The sequence below is a fragment of the Pogoniulus pusillus genome, chromosome 35, assembly GCF_015220805.1.
Source record: "Pogoniulus pusillus isolate bPogPus1 chromosome 35, bPogPus1.pri, whole genome shotgun sequence".
Taxonomy (NCBI): domain Eukaryota; kingdom Metazoa; phylum Chordata; class Aves; order Piciformes; family Lybiidae; genus Pogoniulus; species Pogoniulus pusillus.
The window spans coordinates 9,818,622-9,829,790 of NC_087298.1; the positions used below are offsets into that span (position 1 = coordinate 9,818,622).

The 11,169-nt window shown below is 59.0% G+C and overlaps 1 protein-coding gene across 4 annotated transcripts; it reads left to right on the forward strand.

Annotated features, from left to right (window-relative positions):
- The first annotated feature begins 308 nt into the window (after positions 1 to 308).
- PHF19 (PHD finger protein 19) lies at positions 309 to 10,975 on the forward strand. Of its 4 annotated transcripts, none has more exons than XM_064171536.1 (15): positions 309 to 457; positions 1,659 to 1,859; positions 2,145 to 2,226; positions 2,335 to 2,430; positions 2,505 to 2,605; positions 2,720 to 2,868; positions 3,220 to 3,315; positions 3,584 to 3,652; positions 4,685 to 4,805; positions 6,049 to 6,116; positions 6,215 to 6,373; positions 6,468 to 6,537; positions 6,794 to 6,879; positions 7,012 to 7,107; positions 8,211 to 10,975. In XM_064171536.1, exons 2-15 carry the CDS (start codon positions 1,668 to 1,670, stop codon positions 8,560 to 8,562), a joined length of 1,737 nt encoding a protein of 578 aa, XP_064027606.1. In that variant the 5' UTR covers positions 309 to 457; positions 1,659 to 1,667; the 3' UTR covers positions 8,563 to 10,975. The 4 variants fall into 4 exon arrangements, with proteins under 4 accessions (XP_064027606.1, XP_064027608.1, XP_064027607.1 ...); XM_064171537.1 differs by lacking the exon at positions 309 to 457 and adding an exon at positions 867 to 934; XM_064171538.1 differs by lacking the exon at positions 7,012 to 7,107.
- Positions 10,976 to 11,169: the final 194 nt, after the last annotated feature.

Below are 11,169 nucleotides of genomic sequence, written 5' to 3' on the forward strand. Positions count from 1 at the left end.
TGGGCATATGGGGTGCCTCAGAGGGGATAGCAGATTCCCCACAAGAGGAACTTACAAATACCCACGGGGAGAGTGGCAGGTACCCACGAGGGATTGGCAAGTATCCACGCGGGGCAGCAGCAGGTACCCCATGCCACTGCATGCACTCTGGCGTGGCACCGGGGGTGCCGCGCACACAGCGAGCCCCCGCGTCTGTCTCCGTGCCGCTCAGCGGGGCCGTGCCGGGTTGATGCGACCCGAGCCGTGGGAGGCGGCGGAGGCGGCCCCGCGCTAATTGCATAAGCGGGACGTCAATGCCCGCGGGAGGCGCGGGGGGAAGCGCGGGAAGATGGCGCCCCGCGCCCTGCCCCCGCCGCACGCCGCCGCTCCCCGCCGAGGCCCCGGGGCGGGCGGGCGCTGACCCGGCCCGGTAGCGGCGGCAGCGGCACCGGCAGCAGCAGCAGTAGTAAGGGCAGCGGTAAGGGCAGCGCCACGGGGGACCCGGGGGCGGTGGAAGTTGGGTGCATGCGTGTGTGCAGCCCGGCGGGGAGCGCCCGGGGCGGCGGGGCCGGAGCCGGGGCTGGGCGGGCGCCGCGGCGCCTTTGAATGAGCCAATGGCGGCGGGACCTGCGGCCGCCGCTCCTGGGGCTGCCCCTCGGCAGGTGCCACCGGTCCCGCGGTAGGGCTGAAACAGTGGGTGGTCGGCTCGGTGTGCCCTGTCGCTGAGTGCCCCGGGGAGGGTCTCGCTGTCCGGCGCGGCGTGGGAGCTCCCCCACGGGACGGCGGGGAACGACGGGAGCTGTCCCGGTGTGTGATTCCCCTCCGCTTTCATAACGGCTGCTTAGGCGCAGCCCGGTGCCGAGGGGGTCATGCCGCAGCCGGCTGCCGCAGCCGCCGCCAGTCCCACTCCCGGAGCAGCTTTCTCGGGGGTTCTGTGGGTCGCACCCGCTTTACCGTAAGTCTGCCGGCTCCTGCTCATCCAGGCTGTCCCGTCCCGCGGGAACGGGGAGCTATTAACAGCGAGCGCGGGCAGAACTCAGCGCGGGGAGGGTTCGCGCTGGGATCCGCGGGGTGAGCCGAAGCGTCTGGCCGAAACGGGAGCGCAAATCGGGGAGGGGGGAAAGTGATTTAGAGGCTGTTTGGGTGCTGGCCGTGGGGCTCCGCGACTGCTCCACGCCGAGGCTGGGCAGGGGCTGTCCGCCTTCGGCTTCGGTAACCTGGTGAAACTGGGCTGATGAGTTCCGCTGGCTGCATGTGGAGCTGCTGCGTCCCCGTTCTTGCAGTGGGGATGTCCCCTTGGCTTGAGAGCCTGAAAAACTCCTGGGAAACGGTGAATTAGAAATCACAGCAAATTTTAAGCTGTTCTCCCTCATGTGCCCCTTCCCGAGGCTGAGCCTGAGCCTGTGTGTGCTGGTGGCATGTCCCTTTTCGCCCTGTGGGGTGGCTCCGTGCTGCAGGAGCTGAGGCAGTCAAGGAGTTAACTCACTCTTGCTCAATCGCAGCAAAGATTGTGGCTGCTCCCTTTGATTTCACCTGAAGGAACCCGGCTCATCAGCACTTGTTCTGGCGGGTCCTGGGCACCTGCCGGTGGTGCCGGACCAGCCTTGGCCATCCCGGTGCTCAGCTGATGGGCACGTTGTATCACGGTGCAGGGTGACGAGCATGTGCGTCCCCTCCAGGCTCTGCTGATGGAGACCGCCGAGCTCAACCCGATCATCCGAGATGTCTACGCAGCTGCCAGCCGTGTCCAGCAAGCACCGGCCGCTGCCTCGGCGCGGAGGGGAGGCAGCTGCAGGGAGCTCATGGTCAAGCTGACGGAGGGGCAGTACGTGCTGTGCCGCTGGACGGATGGGCTCTATTACCTTGGAAAGATCAAAAGGGTAAGGTGGCCACCCAAGATGGCCAGCTGGGCATACAAGAGGGTATGGTGTGTATCTGAAAGGGTACACATGGGCAGCCAAAGTGTAGCTAGTGCCATTTGCTAGGTCAGCTTGCCTCTCAGAGTGGTATTGGTCAGGAGGCCATCTTGGGTTGATGTCCTGCCTTTGGGGGTCACTTCCCAATCACAGCCTCCCACAGCCTGAAGAGGCAGGGCTGGTCGCCAGGGCAAAGACAGAAGTGCTGGGAATGGAGAGCAGATGCCCAGAGATTCTCTCTCCCCACAGGTGAGTGGCTCCAAGCAGAGCTGCCTTGTCACTTTTGAGGACAACTCCAAGTACTGGGTCCTGTGGAAGGACATCCAGCATGGTGAGTGCTGCCTCGTCCTCCCCATCACCGTGCTAGGGGTCCTTCCCAGCCCCACATTGACATGGCTGTGCCTTGTGCATCTCCAACTTTGCTATCCCTGTCCTGCAGCCGGTGTCCCTGGGGAGGAGCCCAAGTGCAACATCTGCCTGGGGAAGACATCAGGCCCCATGAATGAAATCCTCATCTGCGGGAAGTGTGGGCTGGGTGAGTGTGGGTGCATCACCCCAGGGGTAAGGGTCTGGCCAGCCTGGTGATGCTAATGCTGAGCCCTCCCGCAGGTTATCACCAGCAGTGCCACATCCCAGTGGCCAGCAGTCACGAGGGCCCTCTGGGGACACCATGGTTCTGCCGCCGGTGCATATTTGCCCTGGCCGTGAGGGTGAGTGGGGCTGCCCAGGCCTGGAGGCTCCATGTGCTGCTCACCCTTGGCACAGCAGTGCAGGACGTGGCCCCCAGCTGGCTGTGCTGACCCCCGTCCCACTTGCTCCCACAGAAGGGAGGTGCCCTGAAGAAGGGAGCCATCGCCAAGACACTGCAAGCTGTCAAGATGGTGCTGTCCTACAACCCTGACCTGCTGGAGTGGGACTCCCCACACCGCACCAACCAGCAGCAGTGTTACTGCTACTGCGGGGGGCCCGGCGAGTAAGCTCCTGCTTCCCACCTGCCAGGAGGGTTGTTGTGATGATTTTGTGGGGAAAAGCAGCCACAAAAAAAAAGATAGGATCTGGGTGGGGATTCTTTCTCCTCAAGGAAGAAGTCCCCAGCTTGCAGGCACCGCCCTGGGGTTGGTGGCTTTGCTGCCCATACTGCCTCTGCCATCAGGGTCTCTACTCGCTACTAGAGGCACTGTGTGCGTCCACCTCTGTGGTTGTAGAAAACACAACTTAGGGCCAGACCTGCTCTCCCTGTCTGGACGTCCATGCCTGGGAGGGGGCCAGGGCAGTGGCTGCCACAGTGTGTCCAAGCTGTCCTTCACCTCCCCTCCCTCCCCAGGTGGTACCTGAAGATGTTGCAGTGCTACCGCTGCCGGCAGTGGTTCCACGAAGCGTGCACCCAGTGCCTCAGCGATCCCATGATGTTTGGAGACCGGTATGTTCTTCTGGGCTTAGCTGGGCTGGTGCTGGATGTTGCAGCTGGCTTCCTGTGGGGGCCTCTTGCAGATGCATCCCTAGTCTTTATCTCCCAACACGGGCCATCTGCCCTGGGGGCAGGCAGGTAGCCCTGTCCTGCAGACTCCACTTCTGGCCATGCTGTCACTTGGCACCCAAAGCACTGTCCTCACCTTGACCTTACCCTCAGGCCCTACACGTCTGTGGGGATGACTCTCCCAGCACTCTGCCTCCCCACTCTGTTCCAGGTTCTATATGTTTTTCTGCTCCGTATGCAACCAGGGACCTGAATACATCAAGCGCCTGCCCTTGAGATGGTAAGAAACGGTCCTGGCTCCTTTGGGACATGCCAGGGTGGCTGCAGGGTCCTGGGCTGGCTGGTGCCTGGTGCTGCTGAGACGTTATCTTGAGACCAGTGCTAGAGATGGGTTTCAGCAGTGTGAGCACCTTCTCCTCATCCCAGTCCTGCCCTGAGCTGTGAGCTTTGCTTGGCCATGGACCCTGGGGATGCAGCTCTGCCTGCCCTGCCCCATGAGGCTGTTTCCCAGGGAAGTTGTTCCTCAATATGCCCCAAACCTGCTGTTTGTCTGGGAGCTGAGGCAAACGTTTGCCAGAAGGTAACTGCAAAAAGTCATCACATTCTGTGATGAAATACAAGTTTGCAGTTGGTACCTTCTAGCTCTGAAAGCAGCTTCATAGAGTGCATTAACAGCAGCCCAGTTTTTCCCTGCTGTTCCCTTTGTGCTCAGCCGTGTCAGACGTGTTACTGGTGCTAGCAGGCTACTGGGACGTGGCTGGCTAGGGGATGCTGCACCAAGCAGCACAGCAGGCTGGAAGGAGAAGGGAAATCCTGCAGGATATGTTTGCTTGGCTTTCATTTTCAGAGTCTTGAGAGCAATATCCCACCTGATAGACTGGGTTGCTAAAATAGTCTGTTTCCATGTAAGAGCTGTCCTGCTCCCGTGCCTAACTGCTGCAGGAGCACATAGCTGGGGCTTATTAAAACGCTGGAAAACTGGGCACTTGTCCTGGGAATGGCATGTTCCCCAGTCCCTGGGCTCAAGGGTCTCAGTGTTTAGAGTTCCAGCCAGCTCCAGGCAGCATCCCACCCCTCCCCAAAACTCAGGGGATGCTGTTTTATCTGTGACATCCCCTGGGATGTGTGTCCAGCCTGAGTTGCTTCCCTCGTGGGATATGAGAATAGTTCTGGCTTTCAGTGTGAAGGTTTTGGAAGGGTTTTGCTGAGGGCTGTGCTCAAGCTGCACTGGCAGAGCAGAGCACCATGGTGAGTCCTGTTCTGCTGGGCAGAGGCTGAGCTGCCAACCTTCTCACCCACTTTGCTCCCGCAGGGTGGATGTTGTCCATCTTGCCCTCTACAACCTGGGGGTACAGAGCAAGAAGAAATACTTTGACTTTGAGGAAATCTTGGCCTTTGTGAACCACCACTGGGATCCGCTGCAGCTTGGGAAGGTAAAAACAGCCTGGGCTGGGCTGGAGAGGTGCCTGGGGACAGAGAGGTGTTGTTGGGGATATAAGTCACAGCCATCTGTCCTTGAAGCCTCAGCTAGGAGGTCCCTGTGGCAGCCAAGCCCTCAAGGCTGGGGCAGGTTGGCTGGTTAAGGGTAGTGTTTGCAGTGAAATGATGGGGCAGTGAGCTCTGCCCTTGTTTCGGTTGGCTTCTCTCAGTGATCCCTGACCTCAAGTTGTGCCTGCATGTGGCTTGCTGGGAAAGGGTCAGAACTTTGGGAGTTCTGCTCACCATGGCCCAAGCTGGCTGCTCCTTGGCTGGTCCCATGCAAGAAAGGTGCTTTGAAACACCTGCCTGGTATCTCTGCGGGCAGGAGTGCCTAGCCTGGGATGTTTGCACCCACAGAGACATGCAGAAGCTCCTATGTACTGTTCACCACCCGTGGGTTGGCATCAGAGTGGAGCATCCTCAGTGGGCAGCATTGGTTGTGGAGTGGTGGAGGAGCTGGGAAGCAATGCCAACCTTGGCATGGGGACACAGGCCTTGGGCAGAACTGAGGGACCTTCCCTGGGGCTGGGGCACAGGTGGGGAGGTGAATGGCAGAAGGGGGGCATGTCCATGTGTTGGCAGTATCACAGGGCCAGTAGCTTCATGCTGACAAGTGTGGGCATCTCTGCCAAACCCTGGGCTGCATGGATGGCTCCTGCTCAGAATCATAGAATCAGAATTGTCAGGGCGGGAAGGGACCTCAAGGATCATCCAGCTCCAACCTCCCTGCCGTGAGCCCGAACACCTCACACTAGATCAGGTTGCTTAGAGCCCCATCCAGCCTGGCCACAAACACCTGTGCCCTTGTGTCACCGCCCTCATGGTGAAGAACTCCTTCTTAACATCCAGTCTGAATCTATCCAGTTCTAGCTTTGCTCCAAGGTTAGTCTAACCTTCCCCTGTGCGGTGTCTCATGTCGGTTGGGTGCCCGACAAGCTCCCTGCTGGCGCCGCAGCCGGGAGCAGGGCTGAACCCAGGGTGCGTTGGACCCTGCCGCCGCGTGGGGACGGATGTGCTCCCCGCAGGGCGCTCCGGGGGTGGGCGATGCCAAACCTCGGTGGCTCTGGGCGCTGCCATCCCTCGCTGCCTGACCTCGGGCAGCAGCCGGCTCCCGGAGTTGGAGTTCCCCCCTCTGTCGAGTTTCTGCATAGCGGCAGCAGGCTGCCAGCCCTGCCTGACGGCGCCGTCTCTCCGCAGCTGACAGGCACCCCCATCTCCGAGCGCGGCCCCCACCTCCTCAACGCCCTCAACAGCTACAAGAGCAGGTGAGCCCGCGGGCACGGCGGGGCGAGGGATGGGGACGTGGGATGGGATGCAGGATACAGCCTCGGCTGAGGGCTGTGTCCTCCCCTCCGCTGCGCAGGTTTCTGTGTGGGAAGGAGATCAAAAAGAAGAAATGCATCTTTCGGCTGCGCATCCGAGTCCCCCCGAACCCCCCCAGCAAGGTGCTGCCAGAGAAAGCCCCTGGCGTGAGTGAGAGCGGCTCCTGCGAGCTAAAGAGCAAGGGTAAAAGCAAAGACAGGTGAGCGGCCAGAGTCGTCTGGGTACCCCCGCCATGCCCGCTCTCCCCTGGGGTGCCCGGTGCCCGGCAGCCTCACCCCCGCTGTGCTTTGCAGCCAGCAGCAGAAGCGGCGAGCGGCGCGGCGCAAAAGGGCCAAGTTCCTGCTGGAGGATGCCATTCCCAGCGTGAGTCCTTCGGCCCCTCCTCTGTGCGGCCAGCCTGGGTCCTGGCCCCATACCTGGGGGGGTTCCCTATGAGGTTTCCCCACTTCTGCAGGCAGGGAGAGCCCCTGTCCCCTGCCCTGTGCCACGCTGGCTTCCCGGGAGGCTGAGAGGTCTTGGGAAGGAGCGTGATGGCACCTGGGCAGAGTGTGACAATGCCAGGGCTGTGGCAGCGCTGCGGGGCTCGGCAGGGATGAGTGAGTTTGTTTTTCGTGTGCAGAGTGACTTCACCTCAGCCTGGAGCACCAATCACCACCTGGCCAGCATCTTTGACTTCACACTGGATGAGATTCAGAGCCTGAAAAGGTCTGTGCAGCAGCCCTGGGGGTGGATGGCAGGGGGTTAAATGCCCCAGTGTGAGGGCAGGGCTGGGGAGGTGTGGGGTGTCTGCGGCGCCCCTTGTGCCAGGCTGGGGCTGACGCTGCACCCCACCCCCAGTGCCAGCTCAGGACAGACTTTCCTATCGGATGTGGACTCCACGGATGCTGTCAGCACCTCGGGCTCAGCCACCACAAGCCTCTCCTACGAGTCCAGGTGAGGGCTGTGCCCCCTCACTCCCTTCCAGAGGTGTCCTGGTGGCACGGCCGTGGGGGCAAGAGCTGCCCTTCTCCCCATGCAGCACCCTCAAGTCCTGGTACAAATATGTTCCACACTGGGGACCCTTTCTTCCCTGCCTCTCAAAACGGGCTGGTGGTTCCAAAGCAGCACTGCAGGGTGAGAGTCATCTGTCCATGCTGGTCTCACCCACAGTGGTTTGGACAGGCTGGGTCCATGGGCCAAGGCCAATGGGATGAGGTTCAACAGGAACAAGTACTGCACTTGGGTCACAACAACCACAGGAACACTCAGGTGTGGGGCAGAGTGGCTGGAAACTGCCCAGAGGAAAAGGACCTGGGGGGGATGTTGGTTGACAGCTGGCTAAAGATGAGCCAAAAGTGTGCTCAGGTGGCCAGGAAGGCCAGAGCATTCTGGCTGGGACCAGCCACAGTGTGGCCAGGAGTAGGGCAGGGATCATCTCCCTGCACTTGGCACTGATGAGACCACATCTTGAGCACTGGGTTTAGTTTTGGGCCCCTCACTACAGGAAGGACATTTTGGTGTGAAGGGTCTGGAGAACAGGTCTTGTGAGGAGTGGCTGAGGGAATGAAGGTGTTTAGCCTGGAGGAAGGGAGGCTAAGGGAAGACCTTCTTGCTCTCTACGACTCCCTGAACAGAGACTGTAGCAAGATGGGAGTCAGTTTCTTCTCCCAAATAACAAGTGATAGGCCAAGAGGGTGTTGGCCTCAAGTTTTGCCAGGGAAGGTTTAGTTGCATATTAGGGAAATTTTCTTCTCTGAAAAGGTTGTCAAGTCCTGGAACAGGCTGCCCTGGGCAGTGGTGGAGTCCCCATCCCTGGAGGGATCTGAAGCTGTGTAGGTGTGGTGCTGAGGGCCATGGTTTAGTGGTGACCTGGCAGTGCTGGGTTAATGGTTGGATTTGATGATCTCAAAGTTCCCTTCCAACCAAAACAATTCTGTGAGTCTGTGGATTCCTGGTGTGCTCCTTCCAGGTTTTTAGAGCAGTGGACACAGCTGACACTGTGGAGGGGGCATCTTTTGGGTGCTACCCTCACCCCTTCTCTGTCCCTTCCCTTGCAGCCGCAGGACCATGGGCAGCCGCAAGCGCAAGCTGGCAGTGCCAGTCTACACCTCGGCAGGGGCCAAGAGGAGCGGCAGGGAGGCAGGTGGGTGCCTGGCCATGGGCACTTCTGAAGGCAGCGAGGCGACCTGTGGACCTGACCACCCAGACAATGGCATCGACAGCCACACCTTCGAGAGCATCAGCGAGGATGACTCCTCCCTCTCCCACCTCAAGTCCTCCATCAGCAGCTACTTCGGGGCGGCAGGCAGGCTGGTCTGCGGTGAGAAGTACCAGGTGCTGGCACGGCGGGTGACGCTGGAAGGGAAGGTGCAGTACCTGGTGGAGTGGGAGGGCACAACCCCCTACTGAGCCCCACCAGCTCCTCAGCCTCTCCTGGAGCCCAACCGGAGGAGATTGGGATGATGAGGAGACCCTCACCGTGAAGCAGAGGAGGGCTGGGACCCTTCCATGCTGGGGGTCCTAGCCAGGACCAGCTGCCCGGGAACAGCCGTGGGTTGAAGCAGTGCTTGAGCTGGTGCCATGAGCGGTGCTGCCCAGGGTGGTACCCGCAGCCTTGCTGCTGCACCTCCCGGTTTGAACAGTTGCTGGTTCATTGGCCACACACATGTGAAGTGCCTGGCAGCCACCAGCCCAGCGTGGGGCACCATCGTGGTGCTGCAAAGAGCTGTGAGCAGGTCTGGCCTTTCCCCCAGCACGGCTGGGAACACCCCGGGGAAGCCCCTTTGAGGGGCACCCTCAACCTGCTCATGCAGATGGACATTGTGCTGGTGCCTGGCACACCCTGACTTATCGCCACGTCCAAGCCTTACCAAGCTGATCTGAGGGGGTCCTCCTAAGAAGCAAAAGGCACCTCCCTCACCAGTGCCTTCACAGCCCATCCCTGTGCCCCGGAGAAACGGTGGGCAGCTCTCTCTAGAGCCAGCAGATGGGGGTTTTGTCCTCCTAAATGCAGTCACTAAAGGAACGTGGCTTGTTTGAAATGTGCCCCCTGAACAGCCCACGCGTGGCTGACTTGCGTGGCCGAGGGGCAGACGTACAGGGTCGCTCTTGTCCCATGACCTGGACTGCAAGTGCTGATGCTTCATTTCCCTGTTCTTCTGACAATCAGAGTCTTGGAAGAGATTGGCCAAAAGATAAGCCCTTGCCTTAAAGCCACCACGGGCGTCTCACAGACTGGAGCCCAAAGCCTTTATCCTCAATGTGCCAAACAAGCAGAGAAACCAAAAAGGCCGAGGAGGACAGAGTGGGGGTGGGGGGAGGGGGTTGTACCAGGGTCCCTGTGGCCATCCCCACAGCCTCACGGCTGTGCCTTGCTGGAGCGTGGCCACGCTTGGTTAGCTGCACAGAGGCAATGCTGGTGAGCACAGGGGGGCAGTCGGTCTGCAGAGGAGAAGCAGCAGCCCCTTCTTTCACTGAAGCAATACTGCCAGGCTGCTCAGGAGCAAGGCTGGCACCTTTTAAAAACAGATTCTAATCAGACAGATTGCTTAGGATATTTTCTAAGATATATAGATATATATATTTAATGTTGTCTTGCTCATCTCTCCCCCATCACCACCGTGGTTGTTGGGGGGGTGATGCTGGGGGTTTGCGTGGTCCTGCCCACCCTGTCCCTATAGCCCCTCCAATTCATGTGTGTGCCTGTGGGCTCTGCTGAGTGGATGGTGAACTGAAAAAGTTGTTTTGTCAAAAAAAGTGCTTAAACAATGCATTGGTGTAATCAGCAGGAGCAGGTGACACTTGCAAACCAGAGGCTAAACTCCTTGAAAATAAACTGCTTCAGCTGCTGCTGCAGTAATGTAGTGAGACAGCCACGAAGGGAGGCTTGCAGCTGTTTTAATTCACCTAACAGGCACCAGGCCTTTGTGTGGCTGCAAAGTGACAATGCTTCATGCAGGGCCATGGTGCAGGGCAGCAGCCTCTCTGCAGCCCTGGGACATCCCTTCATGGTTCAAGCCAGGTGTGAGCTGCTTCAGTGTCACACTGGGAGCTTGAATACTTGGCTCAGCAGGTAAAAATATTTTAACTCCTTTGTGACGAGTTGCCTGGTGCTGTGCTTGGTGGAGAACCTGTTGGACACTTGTGTAGGGTGAGGTCTGGGAGAGGAGGTTCAATCTAGCTCCAACCATGAGATGGTTTGAGCTCAGCCAAGCCAGATGTGCCTTGGAAAGAGGTGCTTGGCACCCTCAGGGGTCTGTGTCTTGGCTCATCTGGAGGCAACCATGCCCACAGCACTCCTGTCCTTTTGGGAGATGTGCTGTCAGGACTTCCCATCCCTGACAGGGTAGGTCCTGCAACCAGCATGTCACTCCCACTTCTGCCTTGGATCACTTCAAGATCGCCAAAGGATCACTTCAAGTATTTCCCCTTCATGAGTGCCAATGAAGCCCTTGTCTGAGTTGCTGCCTAGGGGCTGCCAAGAGCCTGCCAGGGCCAAGAGGGGTTATTCCCATGGGATGTGCCAAAGGACACCACACCTGTGGGAGCGCCCACTACATATGGCCCCTGTTCCTCACCTCTCCTCTGCTCCTCCTTCTCTCCTGGCCTCTTGCAGAGAATTGAATGTGGAGCCTTTCAAAGTGTTTTGGTGGCAGAGTCTCTTTTGCATTAGCTGTAACAGATGCTGCAATGACTGTGCACCTTCTGAAGATGTATGGATTCAGGTTGCTGCTTGTAATAACCAACTCTTGTTATCCCCAAGTTGTAATTAATGCCTGATGGACAATTAAAAAGGTGGTGTGGTTTTTTTTACCATCACTGATTCTTTCTAGTGTCAGGATTATTGACTGTGCCATCATGGTCTCTTCTCACAGGTGGATAGTGACAGACCAAGAGGGAATGTCCTCAAGCTGTGACTGGGTAGGTTTAGACTAGACATTAGGAACAGCAGTGTTCACAGAAAGAGAGGTCAGGCATTGGAATGGGCTGCCCAGGGAGCTGGTGGAGTCACCAACC